This window comes from Pleurodeles waltl, chromosome 3_1, assembly GCF_031143425.1.
Source record: "Pleurodeles waltl isolate 20211129_DDA chromosome 3_1, aPleWal1.hap1.20221129, whole genome shotgun sequence".
Classification (NCBI taxonomy): domain Eukaryota; kingdom Metazoa; phylum Chordata; class Amphibia; order Caudata; family Salamandridae; genus Pleurodeles; species Pleurodeles waltl.
Window position 1 is genome coordinate 468,113,422 of NC_090440.1, and position 26,762 is coordinate 468,140,183.

At 44.8% G+C, this 26,762-nt stretch overlaps 1 protein-coding gene across 6 annotated transcripts in view; it reads right to left on the bottom strand.

Moving 5' to 3' along the window:
- The window catches only part of AKAP13 (A-kinase anchoring protein 13), a 1,053,268-nt gene that overhangs the window by 692,378 nt on the left and 334,128 nt on the right, over positions 1–26,762 (bottom strand). For all 6 annotated transcript variants that reach the window (XM_069222739.1, XM_069222736.1, XM_069222738.1 and 3 more), the window contains one exon: positions 19,048–21,991. In XM_069222739.1, the coding sequence (XP_069078840.1) occupies positions 19,048–21,991 (2,944 nt within the window). The remainder of the gene's footprint in view (positions 1–19,047; positions 21,992–26,762) is intronic.

A 26,762-nucleotide genomic window follows, 5' to 3' on the forward strand; every position in this document is an offset into this window, starting at 1 on the left:
GACTGAGGGTGTGGGTAACTGGACGCGAAGTTTTTTGCATTTTGCGTTTTCTTTTTTTGCAAATAGGTCTATTTTTGGCATTCCCCAGCGTAGAAAGTAATCTTGTAGGATCTGGGAATGAATTTCCCATTTGTGTGTTTGTCGGTGATCTCGACTGAGATTGTCAGCCATCTGGTTCTGAATGCCTGGGATGTATTGTGCTATTAGGCGAATGTGATTGTGAATTTCCCAATGCCAAATTTTCTGTGCTAAGAGAGACAGTTGTGACGAGTTTGTTGAGGTAATACATTGTCGTCACGTTGTCGGTTTTGACAAGAATGTGTTTGTGGGCTATCAGTGGTTGAAATGCTTTTAATGCTAAAAACAATGCCAACAGTTCTAAATGCTTTATGTGCAGTTGTTTTTGTTGATTGTCCCATTGTCCCTATATGCTGTTATGGTTGAGATGTGCTCCCCACCCCATCATGGAAGCCTCTGTTGTGATCACGTCTTGAGGCACTGGGTCTTGGAATGGCCGCCCTTGGTTTAAATTTATAGGGTTCCACCATTGAAGCGAGAAGTATGTCTGGCGGTCTACCAACACTAGATCTTGGAGTTGACCCTGTGCTTGTGTCCATTGTTTTGCTAGGCACTGTTGTAAGGGCCGCATGTGTAATCTTGTGTTTGGGACAATGGCTATGCATGAAGACATCATGCCTAGAAGTTTCATTACAAACCTCACTTGGTAGTGTTGGTTTGGCTGTATGTTTAATGTTATTTTTTGGAACGCTTGTACCCTTTGTGGACTTGGAGTGGCAATCGCTTTTTGTGTGTTGAGTGTTGCTCCCAAATATTGTTGTATTTGGGATTGGGGCAGATGTGATTTTTGGTAATTTATAGAAAACCCTAGTTTGTGTAGAGTTTCTATAACTTATTGCGTGTGAAGAAGACACTGTTGTTGAGTGCTGGTTTTTATTAGCCAGTCGTCTAAGTACGGGAATACGTGCATGTGCTGTCTCCTTATGTGAGCGGCTACTACTGCAAGCCATTTTGTGAATACCCTTGGGGCTGTTGTTATCCCTAACGGTAACACTTTGAATTGATAGTGTACGCCGTGTATTACAAACCTTAAGTATTTTCTGTGGGAAGGATGTATGGGTATGTGAAAGTAGGCATCCTTGAGATCTAATGTTGACATGTAGTCCTCTTTTTTGAGTAAGGGAACCACGAAGTGTTACCATGTGGAAGTGAGCCGATTTGATGAAGAGATTCAGCGTTCTGAGGTCTAATATGGGTCTTAACGTTTTGCCTTTCTTTGGAATTAGGAAATATAGTGAGTAGACGCCTGTTCCTTTTTGATGGTTGGGTACTAACTCTATTGCTTGTTTTTGTAACAATGCTTGGACTTGCAATAACCATGTTGGATAATGGCTAGGACCCATGCATCCGTAGTTGTGTGTCCAGTTTTTGTAGTATGCAGTAAGTCTCCCCCCCACTGGTGTTAAGTATTGGGGTTTTGTGACATTGAAGTCACTGTTTGGTTTGACTTGTTTTAGGGGTTTGGAATTTTCCCCTTGCTCTTGGGAATTGTCCACCCCTATATGAGCCTCGAAACCCTCCTCTCTGGTATTGTCCCTGATAGGTGGGTCTGGTTTGCGAGGTGGAAGGTTCTGGTGTTTGCATACGAAACCCCCCTCTAAATTGTGGCTTTCTAAATGTGCCTCTGCTTTGTGGGGAGTAGAGCGCGCCCATGGCTTTGGCCGTGTCTGTGTCCTTTTTTTATTTTTCAATTGCTGTGTCCACCTCCGGCCCAAACAATTGTTCCTGGTTGAAAGGCATGTTTAACACTGCTTGTTGGATTTCTGTCTTGAACCCTGAGCTTCGTAACCATGCATGCCTGCGAATGGTTACCGCAGTGTTGACTGTTCGTGCTGCTGTGTCTGCCGAGTCTAATGCGGACCTTATTTGGTTGTTGGATATTGCTTGTCCTGCCTCAACAACCTGTTGGGCACGTTTCTGGTGTTCTTTGGGCAAGTGCTGTATAATGTGTTGCATCTTGTCCCAGTGTGCCCTGTCGTAGCGAGCCAGTAGGGCTTGCGAGTTTGCGATCCGCCATTGATTGGCTGCCTGTGCTGCCACCCGTTTGCCCGCTGCATCAAACTTCCTACTCTACTTGTCAGGCGGTGGAGTGTCTCCTGATGATTGAGACTTTGCCCTCTTTCTTGCTGCCCCTACAACTACTGAGTCTGGCGTAAGTTGCTGTGTTATAAACACAGGGTCCGTTGGGGGAGGTTTGTATTTTTTCTCCACCCTAGGTGTGATAGCCCTTCCTTTCACTGGCTCCTGGAAGACCTGTTGTGTGCTTGAGCATGCCTGGGAGCATTGGCAGACTCTGGTAGGAAGTGTGGGTGGACGCCAAGGTGTTGAATAGGAAATCATCCACTATTGGCTCTGAATGCATTGCTAGATTGTGGAATGTAGCTGCCCTTGATAGTACCTGCGTATATGCAGTACTGTCCTCTGGAGGTGACGGCCTTGTTGGGTAACAATCTGGGCTGTTGTCTGATACCGGAGCATCATATAAGTCTCATGCACCTGGATCATCCTGTTTCATCCCTGTATGGGTCGGTGACTGAATTGGGGGTGTTGTTACCGGGGACAGCTGTGGTGAATGCAGTGGAGAAGGATGTGGCGAAAAACCTTGGTGGTGGTGTTTTATCTCTTGCCACCTTTGCCTTCGGCTGCATTTCTGACTCATGAAATGCCAGTTTTCTTTTGGTTTTAATTGGAGGAAGAGTTTGTATTTTCACAGTCTTTTTCTGGATATGCAACCTCCTTTGGGTATGGTCTGGTTCCTCCATACCTATCTCCTGCTCAAATCTGTGTTTTTGCATTTGGCCGGAAAGTCCTTGCTCTTCTGTGTAAAAGCTTCTTTTCGGCTCCGAAGCCGCTTTTTTCTGTACCGAAGCTTCAGAGAAAGTCTTTCTCGGTTCCAACGTAACTTTTCTCACCTTGGGTGAGTCGAACTCTCGGTGCCGAGATCGTTCGGAGCCTGAATCTCGACCGGAGTCGGATGTCTTCGGCAGTTCTTTGGCCTTTTTCGGTGCCGATGTTTGGTCACCATCTTTTCGATGGGTTAAGCCATGGCCTGCTGGCGGTGGCATCCCCTTGGCCTTTACGATCTTTGTGTGAGTCTTGGACGGGGCAGTTTTACTCACTGTTTTCTGCGTCGTCGCGGGTCGCTCACTATCGGAATCATCTGAGTCCGTTCCCAGGATGGAAATTCTTTCCTCCTCTTCGACGTCAAGTTGTTCCCTCGGTGTCGACACCATTGTAGTCTTCTGGCTCTTCGATTGTGTAGGGTCTTTTTCGATTGAAATGCCCGACAGGCCTCACAAGTATCCTCCCTGTGTTCTGGTGATAGACACAGATTACAGACCAAGTGTTGGTCTGTATAAGGATACTTTGAGTGGCACTTCGGACAGAAGCGGAAGGGGGGTCCGGTCGATTAGTTTCGTTGATGGACGCGGTCGGGCCAACCAGGCCTTGCTGAAGAACAGAAGACCCGAAGGGCCGCCGGAGCGCTTCTACTATCGGTGTCGATACGCTAACACTAAACCGGTACCGAGCGCGAACAATACCGTCAAATTTTTTATATTTAGCTAACTTTCCCGTTTCAAAATACGGAGCGAAGAGGAACACGTCTGAACCCGATGGCGGAAAGAAAACAATCTAAGATGGAGTCGACACCCATGCGCAATGGGGCCGAAAGGGAGGAGTCCCTCGGTCTCGTGACTCGAAAAGACTTCTTAGAAGAAAAACAACTTGTAACACTCCGAGCCCAACACTAGATGGCAGGATAATGCACAGCATGTGTATCTGCAGCTACACATGCCATCGAATATATGGAAAATGTCACTTACCCAGTGTACATCTGTTTGTGGCATTAGTCGCTGCAGATTCACATGCTTTGCACATCCCGCCATCTAGTGTTGGGCTCGGAGTGTTACAAGTTGTTTTTCTTCGAAGAAGTCTTTGAGTCACGAGATCGAGGGACTCCTCCCATTTCGGCTCCATTGCACATGGGCGTCGACTCCATCTTCGATTGTTTTCCCCGCAGAGGGTGAGGTAGGAGTTGTGTATTATAGTAATAGTGCCCATGCAATGGAGTGAATACGTATGTACATAATGTAGTTTAAAGTAATAAATTTACAAATTTACAAATGTTCAAGATCAACTTCTAAACGGCTACAGGCTCCCGGGGAGGCGGGTGGGCGCATGTGAATCTGCAGCGACTAATGCCACAAACAGATGTACACTGGGTAAGTGACATTTTCCGTTCGATGGCATGTGTAGCTGCAGATACACATGCTTTGCATAGACTAGTAAGCAGTTATCGCCCCAAAAGCGGTGGTTCAGCCTGTAGGAGTCTAAGTTGTTTGAAACAATGTTCGTAGTACTGCTTGGCCTACTGTGGCTTGTTGTGCCGTTAACACATCCACACAGTAGTGTTTGGTAAACGTATGAGGCGTAGACCATGTGGCTGCCTTACATATTTCAGTCATTGGAATATTTCCTAGAAAGGCCATGGTAGCACCTTTTTTTCTAGTCGAGTGTGCCTTTGGTGTAATAGGCAATTCTCTTTTTGCTTTGAGATAACAAGTTTGAAGGCACTTAACTATCCATCTAGCAATGCCTTGTTTTGAAATTGGATTTCCTGTATGAGGTTTTTGGAAAGCAATAAATAATTGTTTTGTTTTCCGAATTTGTTTTGTTCTGTCAATGTAGTACATTAACGCTCTTTTGATGTCTAATGTATGTAGTGCTCTTTCAGCTACCGAATCTGGCTGTGGGAAGAACACTGGTAGTTCTACTGTTTGATTCAAGTGGAACGGTGATATGACTTTTGGTAAGAATTTAGGATTTGTTCGTAAGACTACTTTATGCTTGTGTATCTGAATAAATGGTTCTTGTATGGTAAATGCTTGTATCTCACTTGCTCTCCTTAGAGATGTGATAGCAATTAGAAATGCAACTTTCCATGTTAAGTATTGCATTTCACATGAGTGCATAGGTTCGAAAGGTGGACCCATGAGTCGAGTTAAGACAATGTTGAGGTTCCACGAAGGAACTGGTGGTGTTCTTGGTGGTTTAATTCTCTTCAGGCCTTCCATAAACGCTTTTATGACTGGTATCCTAAATAATGAAGTTGAGTGCGTAAATTGCAGATAAGCTGAAATTGCGGTAAGATGTATTTTAATGGATGAAAAAGCTAGCTTTGACTTTTGCAAATGTAGTAAGTAGCTTACAATGTTTTTAGCAGATGCGTGTAATGGCTGGATTTGATTATTATGGCAATAATAAACATATCTTTTCCACTTATTTGCATAGCAATGTCTAGTGGTTGGTTTCCTAGCTTGTTTTATGACCTCCATACATTCCTGTGTAAGGTTTAAGTGTCCGAATTCTAAGATTTCAGGAGCCAAATTGCTAGATTCAGCGATGCTGGATTTGGGTGTCTGATCTGTTGTTTGTGTTGAGTTAACAGATCTGGTTTGTTTGGTAGTTTGACATGAGGCACTACTGAGAGGTCTAGTAGTGTTATGTACCAAGCTTGTCTTGCCCAAGTTGATGCTATTAGTATGAGTTTGAGTTTGTTTTGACTCAATTTGTTTACCAGATATGGAAGGAGTGGGAGAGGGGGAAAAGCGTATGCATATATCCCTGACCAACTCATCCATAACGCATTGCCCTGAGACTGAGACTGATCCTGTGGGTATCTGGATGCGAAGTTTTGGCATTTTGCGTTTTCTTTTGTTGCAAATAGGTCTATTTGTGGTGTTCCCCATCTTTGGAAGTAAGTGTTTAGTATTTTGGGGTGAATCTCCCATTCGTGGATCTGTTGGTGATCCAGAGAAAGATTGTCTGCTAACTGATTCTGAATCCCTGGAATAAACTGTGCTATTAGGCGAATGTGGTTGTGAATCGCCCAATGCCATATTCTCTGTGCCAGGAGACACAACTGTGTTGAGTGTGTTCCTCCCTGTTTGTTCAGATAATACATCGTTGTCATGTTGTCTGTTTTGACAAGGATGTGTTTGTGACTTATTATGGGTTGAAATGCTTTCAACGCTAGAAATACTGCCAGTAGTTCTAAGTGATTTATGTGAAACTGTCTTTGCTGAGTGTCCCATTGTCCCTGGATGCTGTGTTGATTGAGGTGTGCTCCCCACCCTATCATGGAGGCATATGTAGTTATTACGTATTGAGGCACTGTGTCTTGGAAAGGCCGCCCTTGGTTTAAATTTATATTGTTCCACCATAGAAGCGAGGTGTATGTTTGGCAGTCTATCAACACTAGATCTAGAAGTTGACCCTGTGCCTGTGACCATTGTGATGCTAGGCACTGTTGTAAGGGCCGCATGTGCAATCTGGCGTTTGGGACAATGGCTATGCATGAGGACATCATGCCTAATAGTTTCATCACCATCTTGACCTGTATTTTTTGTTTTGGATACATGGCCTGTATTACATTGTGAAATGCTTGTACTCTCTGTGGACTTGGAGTGGCAACCCCTTTTGTTGTGTTGATTGTCGCCCCTAAGTATTGCTGTGTTTGACACGGCTGAAGGTGTGACTTTGTGTAGTTGAGTGAGAAACCTAGTTTGTGGAGGGTTTCGATGACATACTTTGTGTGTTGTGAACACCGTTCTTGCGTGTTGGTTTTGAGTAACCAATCGTCTAGGTACGGGAACACGTGTATTTGCTGTCTTCTGATATGCGCAGCTACTACTGCCAGGCATTTTGTAAACTCTTGGCGCTGTTGTTATCCCAAATGGCAACACTTTGAATTGGTAATGTACCCCTTGGAATACAAACCTTAGGTACTTTCTGTGTGAAGGATGTATCAGTATATGGAAGTATGCATCCTTTAGGTCTAGTGTTGTCATGTAGTCTTGTTGTTTGAGCAATGGGATTACGTCCTGTAATGTCACCATGTGAAAGTGATCTGATTTGATGTAGGTATTTAAAGTTCTGAGATCTAATATAGGTCTTAGAGTTTTGTCCTTTTTGGGTATGAGAAAGTACAGAGAGTAAACTCCTGTTCCTTTCTGATGAATTGGTACTAATTCTATTGCTTCTTTTTGTAACAACGCTTGGACCTCCAGTTGTAGAAGATCCATGTGTTGTTTTGACATATTGTGTGTTTTCGGTGGGACATTTGGAGGGAAATTGAGAAATTCTATGCAATAGCCATGCTGGATAATTGCTAGGACCAACGTATCTGTTGTTATTTCCTCCCATTGTTTGTAGAACTTGGTTAGCCTTCCCCCCACAGGTGTTTTGTGTTGGGGATTTGTGACGTGTAAGTCACTGCTTGTTTTGTGGAGTTTTGGGACTTTGGAACTTCCCTCTACTTTTTTGGAACTGTCCCCCTCTATATTGTCCCCGAACACTTCCCCGCTGATATTGGCTCTGATAAGTGGGCCTTGTTTGTGAGATTGTGGGTTCCGTGCTCTGTCCTCAAAACCCCCCTCGAAACTGTGTTTTACGAAAAGTGCCTCTGCTCTGTGGGGAGTAGAGTGCGCCCATGGCTTTGGCCGTATCAGTGTCCTTTTTAAGCTTTTCGATGGCAGTGTCCACCTCCGGCCCAAACAACTGTTGTCCGTTAAATGGCATATTCAGCACAGCTTGTTGTATTTCCGGCTTGAATCCTGATGTACGCAGCCATGCATGTCTCCTTATTTTCACTGCTGTGTTTACAGTTCTAGCAGCTGTGTCTGCTGCATCCATTGCTGACCGTATCTGATTGTTTGAGATACTCTGTCCTTCTTCCACCACTTGCTGTGCTCTCTTTTGGAACTCCTTGGGCAAATGTTCTATAAAGTGTTCCATTTCGTCCCAATGAGCCCTATCGTATCTGGCCAACAAAGCCTGTGAGCTTGCAATACGCCACTGGTTTGCTGCCTGTGCCGCCACTCTTTTCCCTGCCGCGTCGAACTTACGACTCTCTTTATCTGGAGGTGGGGCATCTCCTGAGGTGTGTGAGTTCGCCCTCTTGCGAGCTGCCCCTACTACCACTGAGTCCGGTGTTAACTGTTGTGTGATGTACACGGGGTCTGTTGCTGGCGGTTTATATTTTTTCTCCACTCTTGGAGTAATGGCCCTCCTTTTACAGACTCCTCAAACACTTGTTTGGAGTGTTTTAGCATTCCAGGTAGCATGGGGAGACTCTGGTACTGGCTGTGTGTGGACGACAGTGTATTAAATAGAAAGTCGTCTTCAATTGGCTCTGCATGCAGGCTGACATTATAAAACGCCGCTGCCCTTGACACCACCTGTGCGTAGGCTGTACTATCTTCTGGTGGTGACGGTCTAGCTGGATAACAGTCAGGACTGTTATCTGATACTGGCGCATCATAAAGATCCCACGCGTCTGGATCATCCTGACTCATTCCTGTATGAGTTGGGGATTGCATCATTGGTGGAGTGGCTACCGGTGATGGTTGCGGAGAGCGTTGTGGACACGGTGGCGGGGTTACTTGTTTAGCCACCTTTGCCTGTGGCTGCTTGTCTTTCTCTTGGAAGGCAAGTTTGCATTTCATTCGAATCGGAGGGAGAGTGCTGATCTTCCCCGTTTCCTTTTGGATGTGGAGCCTTCTTTGGGTGTAGTCTGGCTCCATTGTCTCCATTTCCTGTCCAAATCTATGTGTTTTCATTTGTGAGGACAGGCCTTGTTCCTCTGTGTAGGAACTTGATTTCGGTTCCGAGGCCGGATGTTTCGGTATCGAAACCTTTTCGGCTGCCTTTTTCGGTTCCGACAACACTTTTTTGCTCTTCGGCGTACAGATTTCTCGGTGCCGACTTGGTTCGGTGCCGCTCTCTCGGTGCCGAGATTGCTCTGACCCGGCGTCTCTGGGTCGAGTCTGCTCTGACCTGGTTTCTCGGGGTCGAATGTGCTCTGTGCCGGTATCTTGACCGGAGTCGGATAAGTTCGACACATGCATGCCCTTTTTCGGTGCCGATGCCCGGTCACCTATTTTTCGGGTTAAGCCATGGCCTGTTGGCGGTGGCGTCCCCTGGGCTTTACTGGTTTTTACGTGAGTCTTGTATATCGACGTCTTATTCACGGTTTTCGGCGTCTGTTCAAGATCGACCTCTTCTGAGTCCGAATCCTCGATGGAGAAGGCTTCCTCTTCTTCCTCCATGTGTTTTTGTCCTGTCGGCACCGACGCCATCTGTAGTCTTCTTGCTCTTCGGTCCCTTAAAGTCTTTCTGGACCGAAATGCTTGACAGGCCTCACAGGTATCCTCTTTGTGTTCTGGCGACAAACACAAATTACAGACCAGATGCTGATCTGTGTAAGGATACTTGTTGTGGCATTCGGGGCAGAAGCGGAATCTATTCCGTTCCATTAGCCTTGAAGACGCACGCGGTCGGGCCAACCAGGCCCCGGCGGGGAATCGAAAACCCCGAAGGGTCGCCGGAGCTCTTCCGAATTCGGTGTCGATCTGTTGTATCTAACCCGATACCGAATGCAAACAATACCGTCGAATTTTCCGAGTTTTTCACTAACTTTCCGAACCGAAGCGCGGAGCGAAAAGGAACACGTCCGAACACGATGGCGGAAAGAAAACAATCTAAGATGGAGTCGACGCCCATGCGCAATGGAGCCGAAATGGGAGGAGTCCCTCGATCTCGTGACTCGAAAAGACTTCTTCGAAGAAAAACAACTTGTAACACTCCGAGCCCAACACTAGATGGCAGGATGTGCAAAGCATGTGTATCTGCAGCTACACATGCCATCGAACATATATATATATATATATTGCATTCCTGGAATCTTCTCAGTCGTTCTAGTAAGAAATAAATCAGGTGATTTAAGAGTACGCACAGACAAAGTCTTTCAATAAACACATCTTAGTGGATTGTCAACTGATACAGCAGATCCTTTCCAAAATAGGTCAGACAACGTTTTTCTGGATCTCGAATTGAATACTTCTGATTACCAGAGTCAGCTCACTGAAAATCTGATAATAAGCAGCACTCAATTTGATCAAAAACTTTGATATCTCTTGCGATATTTGATATACTGGATGGGGCATTTTGTTTTTGCAACATGTCCTTTGGGGTAGCAGCCGTCTCTGTGTTCCAGAGATTGATCTACAAATTGTTTGGGAACATGGAGGGCGTTGCAGCTTTGTCATTGTTTTTTCTTGAAATCTTGATGAGCACAATTAGGTTCTTGTCAAAGTGTTGTCAATTCTCAATGACAAAGAGATGGATTGTACAAAAAGAAAAGTGTAGATGTTTATGCAAAGAGGTGGAAAACGTGCAATTACATTTCACAAGAAGGCGATAGACCCAGGGAAGCTTTAATGAAGGCTCTTAAGGACAGAGTAGTTCCTGGTTACAAGAACAATTGTCTAAATTCCTTATATTAATACCCATGGGTTGTGGAGAAATTGTCATTACTCACTACCTCCCATGCACACTTTGTTGAAGTAAAATGCTAAATTGGAATGATAAGAAATATCTAGAGATTGTTGGGGGATTAAAAAGGAAATTGTGTATACACCGCTCTTGCACCGTTGAATGAAATTGCTAGTTGTTTAGTTTCTGTAGATTCCAGTGGGGTAGGTTTAGGGTCTGTGATCACCCAAAGAGGTATAGAGGTTAAGCAGAAAACAGTGGCATTTGCTTTAAGATCATTACTGATTGCTGAAAAGAGGTGTTCCACTATCAAAAGGGATGCAAATAGTTGCATGTCTGCAGCAGAACAATTGAAAACATTTTTGTGGGGAAGACATTTTAATATTAAAACAGACTGCCTGTTACAAATGTGGTCTCTGGTTGGCAGTCAGTTTGTATCCTGTCCATGTAGGGTCCCTCACTCTAGTCAGGTTAAGGAACATACAAACCTAGGATAATGCCTCCTCACCCCCTTGGTAGCTTGGCACAAGCAGTCAGGCTTAGCTCAAAGGTAATGTGCTAAGTATCTGAAAAAACACACACAGTAACCCAGTGAAAACATCACAAAAGGACTTCACACCAGTTTAGTTAAAAAGCTAACATTTATCTAAATCAAACAAGACCAAAACAACACAAATCCAACAGAGACAAGCAAAGATATACATTTTCTAAGATTAGACTTCAATATAGCGCTTAGAAACACAATAGCTCCAACTTGGGCTATCACAACATCATTGACGGAGTTGCTCCCAACAACCTGACGCCACTCGTGAGGCGGGCAGTGACTGTCACGGAGTCGCCTGGACCCCCAGGTGTAGTATCTTTGATAAACAAAGAAACAAGCCGGTGTAGTATCTTTGATAAACAAAGAAACAAGACGGCTAGGTGAGGCGTCACTGGATCCGGTGAAGTGTTAGTTCCTTAATGCAGAGCAGTGGAGGTGATGCGGTGTCAGTGCGAGGCGTCGATTCCTGATGATCCGGCGGGTCAAGAAGCGATGGGCGACCTTACGGAGTGACGGTCACGCCACCACGGCAGAGTCGGGTGTCACAGACGTCAGTGACACAGCACTCTGGACTCACAGAGTCGCAGGGCTTCAGCGAGGCAGCAGCAGCGTCAGACCTGCAGTGTTGGTTGGTGTCATCCCAGCCCAGCGGGGACCATAGCTTCGGGTTGCAGGCAGCCATGGCTTCAGGATGCAAGCATCGGTGCAGGGTCATGCAGCAGCGCCGGTTCTGGAGTCATTGGGTGTCAGGGTGCCTGGATCTTCTTGTTTTATCACCAGAACTCACTTCCAAGGGCCCAGGAACTGGACTGGCACCACTGGCAAGTCCAGGGCCTCAGCAGGAGTACTCAGGTGCTGGCAGGTAGAGGCTTTGATGTCCCTGAGACTTTTGAACTGGAGGAAAGCTCAGTCCAAGCCCTTTGAGAAACTTTACAAGCAGGATTGCAGAAAGTAAAGCCCAGTCCTTTCCCTCCTAAGGCAGAAGCAGCAGCAGGCCAGCACAGCAAATCAACGGGAAGAGTGGCAGGTCCTCCTCAAGCTCTTCTCTTTGGCAGAGGTACCTCTTGACCCAGGAATAATCTAAAACTCTGAGGTTTTGGGTCTGCTACTTACACTCATTTCTGCCAATGAAGTAGGGAAACTTCAAAATAAAGTCACTGTTGTTCACAAGATCCTGCCTTGCCCTGGCCTGGCCCCTGACACACTCCAGGGGGTTGGAGACTACAGTGTGTGAGGACAGGCACAGCCCTTTCAGGTGAAGGTGGTGTCAGCTCCTCCCTCCTCACTCTAGCCTAGAAACACTAATCAGGATATGCAGGACACACCTCAGCTCGCTTTGTGTCACTGTCTAGAGGGAATTCACAAACAGCCCAACTTTCAATCTGAACCAGACGTGGATTCCACAGGCACGCAGAGGCACAGGTAAGCAAGAAAATGCTCACTTCCTAAAAATGGCATTTTCAAACAGACAATCTTAAAAAAAAAAAAAAAAAAAAACTCTACCACAAGATGCATTTTTAGATTGTGAGTTCGGGTACAGTAACCTCCATATCGCTATCTGCTCCCAAAGGGAAACCGCACATAAAAAGAAATTTAAATGCAGTCTCCATTTTAACCCATGGGAAAGATAGGCCTTGCAATAGAGAAAAACGAATTTGGCAGTATTTCACTACCTGGACACGTAAAACAAGCATGTCTTGCCTTTTAAGTACACTGCACCCTGCCCATGGGACTGCCCAGGGCCTACCTTAGGAGTTACTTACATGGAGTAAAAGGGAAGGTTTGGGCCTGGCAAGTGAGTACACTTGCCAAGTCGAATTGGCAGTGCAAAACTGCATTCACAGACTCTGCAGTGGCAGGTCTGAGACATGTTTACAATGCTACTCAGGTGGGTGGCACAATTAGTGCTGAAGGCCCACTAGTAGCATTTGATTTACAGGCCCTGGGCACCCATAGTGCACTTTACTAGGGACTTACCAGTAAATCAAATGTGCCAATCATAGAAAACCAACTAAACAATATCTTTAAGACAGATAGCACTTGTACTTTTGCACTGGTTAGCAGTGGTTAAGTGCCCAGAGTATCAAAACCAGCAAAAACAAATTACAGCACAGAGTCCAAAAACAGGGGGTCAGAAGAAAAAAGTGCAGGGAAGCCACGCTAAGAGCTGTCAGGTCCCCTCCAGCTGAAAGTGGGGAGAACTACCCAACCCCTTGGGTGTTCTCACCACTAACGCGGAAAAACCCGGAATGTCCATAAGAGTTGGTGCGATCTGTTCCAGGGCAGTGTTCCACCGTAAAGCCAATTCCCTGGAGGAAGATGGACCACCTCAACAGTTTAGAGTGCTCAACCCCTCATTAGCCAGCTGAGGGCCTGTGGTCTGTCTGAACCCGAAAGTGAGTCCCAGACAAGCAGGGTCTTAGCTTCTTCAGTGCCCAGACCACAGCAAAAGCTTACCTTTCTATTCCGCTCCACTTCTGTTCCCTGGGAAGTAACCCCTGTAGGAAGCTGGCTCTGCATATACTATATCAAAAAGAAATACAGTGTACACAAAGTCCAGGGGTTTCCCAGGGGCTTAACAGAGGCCAAAGTTGATAATAATAATACTCTCTTTCGTGGCAGTGTGGTCGAGCAGTTAGGTTTACCAGAGGATAGTGCAAAGCATTTGTTGTACACAAACAGTCCAGAAATGAGGCACATACTCAATGACTAACTCCAGACCAATGTGTTTATATTGGAAAAATATATTTTGTTACTTTACTTCTTGAACCAAAATATTCTTATTGCAGGTAAGTATAGTTGTAAGTATGTGTCAAACATATGTATCAAATCTATTTTGTTTACGTTTGGCAAATAAAACAGTTTACAGGCAAGTAATACTTTTCATTTTCAAATGTTGACAGTGCAATTTCAGAACAGTCCTGGAGGGAATGTTAGTAAAGTTTTGAGGTGAGTACTCAACTTACGGTTCCAGTCTCTGGGGGGTAGGATGTCCACAGGTCAAGGTTCAAGATGACCCCAAACATACACCACCAGCAACATGGAGCCGGCCAGGTGCAGAGGTCAAAGTTGGTGTTAGACTTAGAATGGGATCCTATGGAAACTGTGGGCACTCTGGTAAGTACCTGCAACTTTGGAGGGCAAACCTGTGTGTTTAGGTGAACATCAGGAGCCATAGGTAAGAACCAAACACACACCATCAGCGGCACAGGGGCGGCAAGGTGCAGGGTGCAAACAGTGTCGGGCTCCAAATGCTTTTCAATAGGGGGATGCTGGGGGTCTCAAAGATGCTGCAGGCTGGGTCCAGGAGGTCGGTTCCGGAAAAAGGTTTGACAAGGAGGAGGGCCACCTGCTGACCATTGCTGGACTGTCTGTCGGATTCCCCAAAGATCAGGGGGCTGCAGGTGCACAGGTACCTTTGGGAGTCGGGTATCTTTGTCCGGTTCTCTCGTGGTCAGGAGGGTCCTCTGGATTTAGGCTGCAGGCATCGTCCTGTTGGCCAGGAGGGGTCAGCCCAGGGTGTACACAAGGTCAGAATTGCCTGGAGACATGCACTGGACTGGTGTGCCACCTGAACTCGAGCCGTGGGTTTTAGGTGCAGAGTAGGCAGGACTCGCGGATCTGGGGCTGTTCCAGAGTCCTTCTTGGAGTTTCTTGTGGACAAGATCACTGTCCTCAGGAGTTCTTGGTCTCCTGGGGGGCAGGAAACTCCTTTGGGGGTTTGTACAGGTAGCTGGTCCTGCAGGATGCGTCACTTTTTGTAGCAGGGCTTCTGAAGCTGCAGACAGGCCGATAGGGCTGGGGCCAAGTCAGTTGGTGTCTGGAGTCTTCTCAGCTGGGGTTAGCTTAGTAGTTCTTCTTGCTTCTTTTCTTACTGAGGTTGTCAGTAATCTGGTGAGCTAGGTTCAGTGGTGTCCCTAAATACTAGATTTAGGGGCCTTACAGGCGGCATAGGGCATCAGTCAATGAATACTGACCCTGACGGTGGCTACACTCTTCCTGTGCCCACTCCCTTTGGGAAGGAGGGAACATTCCTAACCCTACTGGTCCCTGTCCGGTACATCAAGAAGGAGGATTTTGCAGGGAGCGGGTCACTTCAGCCCTAGACACCTTAGAGGTGGTCCTAGCTGGAGTGGTCATTCCTCTCTGTTCTACCTAATTTTCCTGCTGGACCTGCCACCAAAAATGGGTTTTGGTCCGGGGGAGGTCATCTCCACTAGCTGGAGTGCCCTGGGACATTGTAACAGGAGGCCCGAGTCTTTTGAGGCTCACCGTCAAGTGTTACAGTACCTACAGCAGGGAGGTGTGAAGCCCAAGGAAGGGGAAAAACGGATATTCAGTCTGTCAAATTAGTGTGGAGCACCAAGTTTTGGGTAGAGCAACATGAAGCACAATCTCCTTTGCTGCACAGCAAAAGCAACTTGGGTGCTGGCGTAGCGTTTTCATCAGGAACACTTTGGGCAGTGTCTTCCAGCACACATCATAATATTGTGATTGGCAAAACACCATGTACGTGACTTGATAACCACAAACGCATCTTGTCAGCTCTGTACATTCTGCTGAATTTTAACAGACATTATGTGCTGCTGCTGTTGGCACCCGCTTCATAAGGCCTGGATACCCCTGAGGACACCACCATAAGTGATATCAGCCTGAGTGTGTGTGTGTGTCTGCTGAAGCTTGGAACAGTCGCAATGAAAGAGGGCGCTAATTTTGGACCCATTATCAAAACTAACCATAATATATACAAAGAGAATATAAATATACAGGAAATGCTGTGGTCTGACAGCAAATCATGACAGACAATCCATAGAGCTAATGCTTACATAAGCTAATGTCTGAAGGGTATGGACATAAAGCTTTCTCTGCAGATTGCATGTTGTGTTGACAGCAGTTGTGGCAGACAGAGTGTCTTCATACCAGACCCATAAAATGCCTTATAGGCAAATTCAAGCGGGTAAAAATCCCAGAACCATGGGCCAACAGCACTCATCTGCCAAAAATTCTGGAACAGTAAACAGGAATCAGTGTGCAGCGTTTGTGGCTATTTTGCTGTTAGGGTGTTGCACACTACACAAATGGTGCCTTAGACCGATACGGACGATCAGATAATGAGAACGATCCACCTCTACCCACCTTTAACACGTCAAAACCGCACACAACTGTTTGCAAAGGCATTAAATATACTTCCTGCAAGAAGTGTAAAATATTGACGCAGGACTGTCACTCGGGTCTGAAAATTCCATCTTCTTGACATTCAGAAACAGCCACTTCCTTGATCTTCACTGTCCCTGGTCTTATACGCCAAACCGTCCTTAAAAATGCTATATATATATATCCCAAAAAAAAAACACTGAACTGCTAGGCAAACTTTCACTCCAAAATCTCCTACTAGTTAACCCCAGAACACAGTGAAGCTCAAAACGAGTAAAGGGCTGCGCAAAGATTTTGTCAATTAAAGTTTGTGAAATGCACAATTTTCACAATAAAAAAGTGACAATGTATCATGTAAGTGTTTCCTTCACCCAAGCAGTTTTTCTGTGCACTGCAAAATAACATCCGTTCTAATCAAAACGTACCAAGATGGAAAACGTATGCAGAATGTTTCCCTGCAAGCTTTCCTATTGTAACACACACTGTCATAAAAGTACCACATTCCACTCAAAAATGGGTGAAAACCAAAGCTTCGAAAGTGTGTCAAAATACAAAGTTTTCTACAAAATGTCAGACTGGCTTCCGGGAAAAAAATATTTCTGCAACCCTAGAAATGAGGCAGACACTTCACATTCCAAAGCCCCTGATTATGAAACCCGTTCTCCGTGGACATCCAGGGTGAGATGAACCACATCTCATTTAGAATAAAAAAAAAACATTTTCGGGCCAGCCCGAATGCCTACTCCTGTAGCTGAGAGCCTCAGGACTGCACAATTCACGTCCTGTCACGGATTGATTCCTTGATTCGTTCTGGGCCCCTTTTTCCAGTTGGTGCATTTTTGCAGACATTATTTTACAGATAAAGTGATGATTTTATACAGCATGGAATCTGATTCGTTTTTCGTTTGATTCAACACAAAGTGTGAACACATTGTAAAGAAGTTGACAATAATTGTTTCGATCAGCTAAAGGACAGAGAGCGTTCACAAATGTCATGAATATACTACTCTACTTAAAAAAAAGATCGGACTACCTTGAGCATGAAAATGTGATGCTTTTTGTGTTTAAGCACACATTGCAAACTACAAATACAATGCTACTTTACGATTATAGGAACCGACAAAAAATGAAGTCCAAAAATAACTGCTTGACGTATACGTTTTGATATTCTGCGGTGTGGACAACTGGCCTTTAATAAACAAGGTCAATTAATGAACTGTCGCGCATCTTCAACGGGCAACTGATATGAACATTACATATTCATCTGGCGAAACGTCCAGAAGCATTGAAAATAAACATTAGATACCGTTCAAATGAGAATTAAGTATGGATGGACATGTGAAAGTCTTCCTACAATAGTGCAAATTCAAATATACAGTTATTTTTTGCTATTTATTTTTACATTTTAAATTGCATTTAAATATGAAAAATGAAGTTGAACACACAACACACAAAATATGTTAGTTGCCACTACATATTGTTCATTCATGAAATTGAATAACTCATCAAAGTAGCAAAACTAAGAACTACAATTGTGTTCTGACCAAAGCATACAGAGGTGCCAAATGTCTGCAGAAACTTCAAAAAAGGAGGACAATTTGGTGAACCAAAGAACAACATGCACAAAGACAACTACCATATGCCAAATATTATTGATTTATAATAAACTGACGTGTTCTGGAGAAATAAATGCAAAGCTTCAGATACTGTATTTGCGACTGCTGTCTATAGCTACATGGTCTAGACATTCAACAGACTATCTTATCTCGTTAGGCCACTTATCTATAAATAGATGGTTTATTCTTGTGCAGTCCTTCGGGTCATTTTCTTCTATATAGAGAAGTACAATGTGCTATTAGAAATTACCCGCATTGAGTTCCAATTAAGGCATGTGCACTAAATCCATGTAGTAAATATTAAAAAACTCAAAGGGCCACAACTGAATTAAGTACTTCAGCTCGTGCTTTAGGTGCGGACAGTTTTGCCACTAAATCTAGCTGAGAAGATTAATTTTCGCTTTGTAAAAGAAGTAGGGCTAACTTAAAGGATAAACTGCCTTGACCAACTCCAATTACCATACACAAACTGCAAAATACAACTATCTTAACCCAGTACAGCACACCACCAACTAAGACACTGTTTATCTAGAACTACAAGTATCTATGCAGGGTAGGACCGGAGAACTGCTGTCATGATGTACCACCTTACCTGGTATATGTGTATACGTCTTAAACTTTCAAACATTACAAAGACATGGTAGAAGTGCAAAAACGTATTACGCATGCACTAAACCAGTTTCAATATTGAACTGATGCAAAGTGGGGGTGAGCTTAGAAGACGCATTGTATTCAACAGGCAGCCTCACTAGTCTTTAAAAATCAATATATCATAAAAGTTAAAAACCTCATAAGTCAGTCAGTTATGTGACTATATATGTGAATGAGCTCTGAATTAATCTGCATAACTTTATCAAAAACAAGTACATTGCTTCCCCTAAACTCTACACCTCGGTGCTACAAAATGTAATGAACATGTGAATTAAGGCAATGAGTAAGTACTATATCATCTTTGTATGGGATGTGGTAGATACTGTAATCAGTTCTGATTCAAACATTTTCAGAGGATCTGGGGAAATGATATGTTTTTATTTACAGGGCATGCCCAGGCCCTTAGCTCCAGTCCTTTGAAGCAATGTATTGCAATCTAACACTCTCGTTTGCCACTTGGTACCACTGGCATTATATGACAGGAGCCTGCAGTGGCTTTAATGTAAAAACAGATTTGACTGTAGAACACCAGTCCAAGCCAAGCGCAATCTCGCTCTCTCTTTTTTACTGGACCTGATGAATCCATGCTAGTGTCCTTGGGAAGGTGTACGGGTACCAAAAAAAACATAACTAAATTCAACTAATTAAAATATATTAAGTTTGTTTTACCTGAAATATGCATTGTTTCAACTCCTCCAACACTTGCAGAATCTTCAATATCAATATGTTCAGTTAATCCCAAACCCGAATCCCCATCTCCTTGGAGTGTTGTAACAATTTCGGTAGGGGTTGCAGTGTGTGATCTGGGGGAGCTCTGTAGTTTCACCTCTAGAGAGCAGATGTCATGCGGTGAAGAAGCAGAGCAAGTTTCCTCGAATTCTTGGTCAACATTTTTTGTGTTTATACTGTCCTCAAACTCGACTGAGACAATCGAATCCTTCACAACACCTGTAACGGACGCATTTTCTGGGTGAGCTACACAATCTGAACGGGGTGTACCGAGTGTCACAAGTGATTCCCCGGTTTTGTTACTGTTATCTTTATCATCTTCTACCTCAAGCACATTCTTTCCAAATTCTTTGACTCTTGGAGAAACTTCACTTTCACTAGATGAGGATGTGGTGTCTTGACTAGAGTCCACGCCAGACAATGGCTCCTCTGCAATAGGGTGAAGGGACACTCTGGGGATTTTTACATTTACAGATTCCTCCCCTGCATTCTCTATCAAATGCACTTCAGCTTCCACTTGAGATGTCTCCTCACAGTCAACGGACTGTGCTATTGATTCCGGTGCATTGCTGCACGGTGCGATAACTTCCAAACTTTGACTGAGATCACATTCTTGTTCCAAGCTGGCGTCAAGTGTGCTGTCATCCGCTGGAGTCTGTGACTCCTCTGTCGCTGATACCACAAGATCACGTGCGGCTCCTTCTTTGGCATCCACAGCCATGTCTGAGTTTATTTCCTCATCCGGCCCTCTCAGAGGCGCAACAGTGACTAGATCAGTGCTGCTCTCCGTTTCAGGTTCTTTCCCCGCTCCTTTACCAAAGGACACCACGCCAGTAGACGTCGACAAAAGCTCGTCGCTAGCAGGTGTCCCACTTTCACACACCACCTGATTGGGTTCAGTTTCTTCACTTACAGCAGTCTGAAAAGGACTGTTCTCCCGCAGGTCTTTTTTACCCTCGCCGGCTGAGGACAAAGCATTTTCTAATATTACATCGGTGTGCTGTGTAACTGCAGCGGCATGCTCTAATCCATCCTGGTTCCCTTTGTATCTGTTATCACAGAGTGTTAAGGGAGTGTCGCTTGGACTATCCTGCTCATGTTTGCTTTGGGTGCACGTAGATAATGCACTGTCGCTCGGCACTGCTGTCTCGTTTCCAGTAGATGGTGCTCCAACACTAGTTTCTGCGTTGGACATTAGCTCGTCCTCTTTAACAGTGGAAACCGAACCCAGTTCTGTTTCCTGTACAACTTCCTCCCGCACCAGTTCGATAGCAGATGCGTCTAAAATTATATCTCCAGACGGGCGGTGCAGCTGCTGTTCAGGGCCTGAATCGTGCGGAAGTAAACAAGTCTGACTTTGCATAAGTTCTTTGTCTGCCTCTCGAGAAACTTCTACAGCAGAAGGAGCCTGAAGTTCTGCTGAGGGACTGTACACAGTTGAACACTCGCCAAAATCCAATGCAGTGATTTCACGTTGTGCAGCTTCAACTACAGTGTTGCAATCGGTCATTTCCTGCTCTGTGGGAACAGCATTATGGGCTTCCTCAGTTCTACTTGTGACCTCATCTCCCGATGACAATTGCTCCCTATAATTGTTCTTGGCCCCTCCCTTTAAAAGAGAAATAGATTTATCGTATTCGTGTGGTGTCTGATGCTCTGAAGGGGTTGAGTTCTGTTCAACCAATTTAATATCTGCATTCTGGTCTTCTCCAGGGCATGTGCTGCCCGTGTGACCTACTTTAGTCGACTCAAAATGTGCGTTTTTATTTTCTGCTTCTACTGTTTCGTCCCCACTAGAACTGACCTTTTCCACTGTCAAGTTGTCACTTATTTCCGGGGTCTCGCTGTGCGCAGACGGTCCCTCGTTTGTCTGAGGTAGTTGTTTATCATGAAAAGCTTCCTCACAGGGCATACTGTCTACACATAGTTCCACGCAGGTCGCAATTCCCATGCCCTCACTATGAGCTTCGGTAACCTGGATCTTGACATCCTCCTCGAGTTTGGTATCTGGGGAAATGCTTTCACTGGAGACACCTGCAGTTGTGGGTTCCTGCTCCAGTGCTGTACTGTCCACAGCTCCCGACAGATCACCTCGAAAGCCACTGCCAAGTGCGTCACAAGTGAGGTCAGTAGCACCGATACATGCTGCGTCCTCTTGACACGATTGCACATTTACAAAATCAGTCTCATCTTGGTAATTGTCTTGCTTGCCACTAGCCGTACACGCCTGGGTTTGGCCACTATTTACAGATTCAGTAGAGTTGCTAGCGACAGTCTGCCCCATAGTCATAAAAAACTCTTCAAATGTGTGGCCTTGGCTTCCAGTCTCCTCTGCCTGACTGTTTATACTTGGAACAGCTCTTGGGGGTATCACTTCCGGAGGAGGATTATCTATTTCACGCAGGCTTTCTTTGTTTGAGACAACAGCAGTCAGAGTGATGGCATCTTCCGCGCTTGTATTTCCACAGGATGGAGGAATTTCAACACCACTTTCTTCGACGGGTGTACTATGCATGCCGTCGCAGTTATGTGAAGCGCCCTCAGCAGCTACGATAGGTCCCGCCTCTTCTTTTTTAGGTTCAAAACCTTGATTCGCACTTTCAGAAGAAGGCTCTATAATTACACCACCCAAATACCCCAGAGTGTCTGACGCATGTGCCTCCGTCGTATCTCCACTTCCAGTATCAGCTTCTCCAATACATCCAGTAAGGGCCGTAATCATTTCTGTCAAAGGAACACAGCCCGACGCGTGCTGTTTATTTTCTTCTGAAAATTCTGCTTGCGAATCATGATCTTCTCCACTGAAATTCTGCTCCAAGTCCTCACTCAACTTCAAATAGTCCGTGCTAGCTCCGGGTTCAGATTGCGACTGCATACTGGCATTCTGAAAAATAAATATTTATAAATGTTATAGGCTATGCGTGCTCCTTGTATATTATCACAGATTTATCAATTTTACAATGGCTGACAGGTTACTTACATTATCTGCAGTCTGGATGATAAATTCGTTTGTACAATGTGGTAGAAGCACATGAATGTGAAAAACTGTTTTACAAGTCCATAGAACAAAATATATTCCCCTTGTTAAAAAAAGGACCCTCCAGCGTGTTTACTCGGTGGTGGTACACACTGCAAATATTTTAATTAATTAAAACAAACATAATTAGAAATGCCATTAATATGAGCCCCTCGGAGAATATATCATAAACACATTCCCCTGTCGTCGAGTCAATGGGCAAAGTAGAAAATGGCGATTTTATTACGAATGAAAGGTTTATGCATTAAGTCTCTTTGTATTGTATTAATCCATTTTCACGTTAGGCTTTTCGCAGCTCTGCTGTTTGTGGAAATCAAACTATTATGCAGATATTGTACGAAACGATAAAATGCAGAGAAAAGAAATGTCTCCCATGGTCATATGGCTGATTTTTTAACATACGTGAATGAGAATTTTTTAAATCTATTTTATTGGCATTTTATATATTGCCGAACCCCAGTATTTCTACACATGGGATGGAGCCCCTTATGCGTAACAGAGTGGACTTGGGCATAATCTCTTGACTGAGCCATGACTCTTAAGTGACAATTCTGTTCTACATTTCCAACCAGTTATTTTAAAGAACGCCAGTCCCAGCCACTTTCTCAATACCATATCCCAAGTTTCCCAGTGTTGCTGCCTATCCCCCTGTATCTAGTTGTGTTTGAGGTGCATTATCGGATTCACAGATCCACATCTGAAGTGTCATCTATCCCACACGCCCAACCAGCTAGGTCAGGCGGATTAACTGTCCATTAATTCACTGCTATGCCCCTTTTTGCAAAAATCAGAGCCATATGTATAAGGGCTCCTATACACCTACTGCCTCCGAGTTTCAGAATGCAAGTAGGGCCAATTTAGGTTAATCTCAATTCATTATTCCAGAAAACCCTTCAAGGTTTGAATTGCTTCTTGCAAAATGGGCCGAGGTCTAAGACACAACCACACCGAGTAGAGAAAGTCACCAATTGGTCCTTGCATCTGAGGTAGCTAGGGGGATGCTGCAGGCCAAGCACAATATTTTAAACCACGAGGAACTGCCATAGGGGGAAAACTGTTATTCCTCATGCTTGAGTGATCCTATATCAGTTCCCCATGACTGTCTTAAGAGCTGGAAATGTACCTGGTAGATTGATTACCAGAGACCGGAAGTGCAGTGAGATTTGATGTCATTCCGATTCACTCATAAACAGTTTTGCTTCAAGTGCATTTCACTTCAGGTTGCTGTTACATGCTTAGTATAGGGAGTCAGGGCGTACTGAAGATGCAGGTATCTAAATAATTGGCTTATGTATGTATCAATGTCATACTCAAGTTTGGTAAATGACTGGTGGATATTTTGGGACATGACATCATCTAGCTCGGATACTCCCCTGTCGTACCGCCCCTCAAAATCCTGTCAACTCATGTGCCTGGCTTAGCATGGCACCTCCCCACGATGGGGTTTCAGTCATCAGCTTATCTTTTCATCCCACGTACCTCAGGGTTTCATGGCACAGCCTCCACATCATAACAGTGGTGTGGAGTAAGGGGGAGACCTGCTGGGAAACAGGCCCCATACAGGCCCAGCGTGTTGGGTGTCATTCACCCAACCCATCACCCATCTCTCAGTACCATAAGCAGAATCCAAGACTGAACCACTCAATTCTTTTTTCACCACTATCAAGTATGAAGCACAGTAATATGAGACATTGTTGAGCGCCCCCAAGATGCCAGCAAAAGAAGATCTGAAGCATCTAGAAATTGCCACCCTGGAGGAGACACCATTCTAGAAGACCCTTTTAAAGAAGGAGTTGAGGTAAACAAAAAAACTAAAAAACTGTGGAGCACAAATACATATAGTTTTGAAGACAATACAGAAGTCTTGTGAAGGAAACAATTTTGACGACAATGGCTGCATGAATCATGAATAAGAGATATTGGGAAGGGGGGGTGGGAGGGGGTGGGCAGCAGAACAAGTTATTATGTAGACTTTAAAACTGAGTCAGCTTCTGTTACTAGGATCAAAACGGTCTTGGTTGAAATATTCATCCCTAAATGTGTGAAGAATTGTCCCCAGTGCCCAGGCAAGATGGTGTGAAACATCAGCTCTAATGGAGAATGTTAGACCTGACAGGCTTAGGGTGGTCATCCCCCAACTTTTTGCCTGCCTCCCTCCACTTTTCTGAAACTGTTTTTGCTGGTTTTAGGACTCTGCATATTTTACCACTGCTAGCCAGTGCTAAAGTGCATATGCACTCTCCCTTAAACATGGTAACATTGGTTCATTCCCAACTGGCATATTTGATTTACTTGGAAGTCCCTAGTAAAGTGCACTACAGGTGCCCAGGGCCTGAAAATTGAATGTTACTACTGAGCCTGCTGCACTGGTTGTGCCTCCCATATAAGTAGCCCCTTAGCCATGTCTCAGGCCTGTGTGTGCAGTTTCACTGCCACTTCGACTTGGCATTTAAAAGTACTTGCCAAGCCTTAAAACTCAACTTTTTCTACATATAAGTCACCCCGAAGGTAGGCCCTAAGTATCCCCCGAGGTGAGGGTGCTATGTAGGTAAAAGGCAGGACAGGTACATGTGTGCTTTATCTGTCCTGGTAGTGGAAAACTCCTAAATTAGTTTTCCACTGCTGTGAGGCCTGCTCCTTTCATAGGCTAGCCTTAGGGCTAGCCTCTTATACTGTTTGAGTGGTAGATTCTGATCTGAAAGGGGTAACCAGGTCATACTTAGTATGGCCAGAATGGTAATAGAAAATCCTGGGTATTGGTGAGGTTGGATTTTATATTACTATTTTAGAAATGCCACTTTTAGAAAGTGAGCATTTATCTGCACTTAAAATCCATCTGTGCCTTACAGCTTGTCTCCAATCAACGCCTGGGCTAGGCTGGTTGACAGCTTCCTTGTGCATTTCACCCAGACAACCACAAACACAGGATACTCAGTCACGCCTGCACCCATCTGCATACTGAATGGGTCTTCCTGGGCTGGAAGGATGGAGGTCCTGACACTTACATTTCAAAGGCTAGTGGCCTGCCTTCACACAATGGACAGCCAAACCCCCTACTGGGACCCTGGCAGACAGACCTGTACTGAAAGTGGAACCTGTGCACTTCAAAACCAATCTTTGAAGTCTCATGCTTCAAAGGCATTTTGGGGTATATAAACTGAGTCCCTGACCCCACCAAAAGATACACGTCTGGACCTGAACCTGTAAACTATCAAGAGGAACTGCCTGGCTGCCCAAAGGACGCATCTGGACTGCTTTGCTGAGAAGGACTGATGCCCTGCTGCCCTCTGACTTTGCAGAGTAGTGCTCTCCAAGGGTTTAGCTTGAGCTTGCCTCCTGTTTTCTGAAGTCTCAGGGCCAAAAAGACTTAACCTCTTCAAGGAACTCCTTGTTTTCCAAAAATCGACGCACAGCTGTGGTGCGACCGATAAATCACCACACAGCCGGAATGATGTAGCCCAACTTCCCGAGTGAACAATCAACGCAGCGCCTGCCATGCAACAGAAATTTTGACGCATCGTCTACGGGATCGATACATCCGTGACATTGTCCCGCACGCCCCAGATTTCCAAGCATCATCCCTGGGTGTCAAAAAAGATCCCTGCATCGCAGTGAGGAACCAAGACTGCACGCAGGAAATTGACGCAATGCCCCTTGCAGTGTGGAAAGAAACAACGCATTATCTGTGCCATGCCGGAAATTCCGATGCGCACCCTATTTTTCCACTTATCTCCTCAGCGGTCTCATTGAGTGTTATTTTTTACGCAAACCAGGTACTTGTGCAAACAAGAGACAACTGATGATTTGTAAGATTTAAGACTCCTTTTAATCTTGCAAAAGTGATATCTCAACTTGTGCTTATTGAATCTTTATAGTTTGACCTTAATTTAACCAGATACATTTCATATATTTTTCTAAACCTGTGTGGTGTATTTATGTGTGTTTTCACTGCGTTACTGTATGATTAATTGCACAAATGCTCTACACATTGGCTTCTAAGTTAAGCCTGACTGCTCAGTGCTAAGCTACCAGAGGGTGGGCACAGGATAATTTGGATTGTGCGGGACTTACCCTGGCTAGGATTGTGGTCCCTATTCGGACAAAGGTGAACACCTCTGCCAACTAGAGACCCCATTTCTAACAGAGAAGACAACTGATTTAGCTATGCTGGGTATCAGGCCAGAAAATCCCTCAACACGACTAATGTTTTGCGAGGAAGGGAGCCTGACCAGTGTGGGTGATGGCAAAAGACCAACATCTGCATACAGTGCTACCATCCCCTAAATCTTGGGTGAACAATTAAACCCTTCCACTTGGCTGTCTATTGTGAACAATAGATGGCTCCATGGCAAGGACAAATAGGAGAGGAAATATGAGACATCCCTTCTTCATTTCTCTTTGAATTTAAAACTTGTCTAATCTTGTAGACATTGATTGCACAGTAGATTAACATCTTTCGTAAAGTTGTGATCTATATTTATCTTCTTTAGCGGTGAGACCAGACAGTCCCATGTAACTGTGTCAAATGCCTTTCTGAAGTAGACTATTAACAAGGCTAATGGACCCTCCAGTGGGTCGGCCAGAGCTAGGGCATTGTGCCGCCATCAGATGTTAGGTG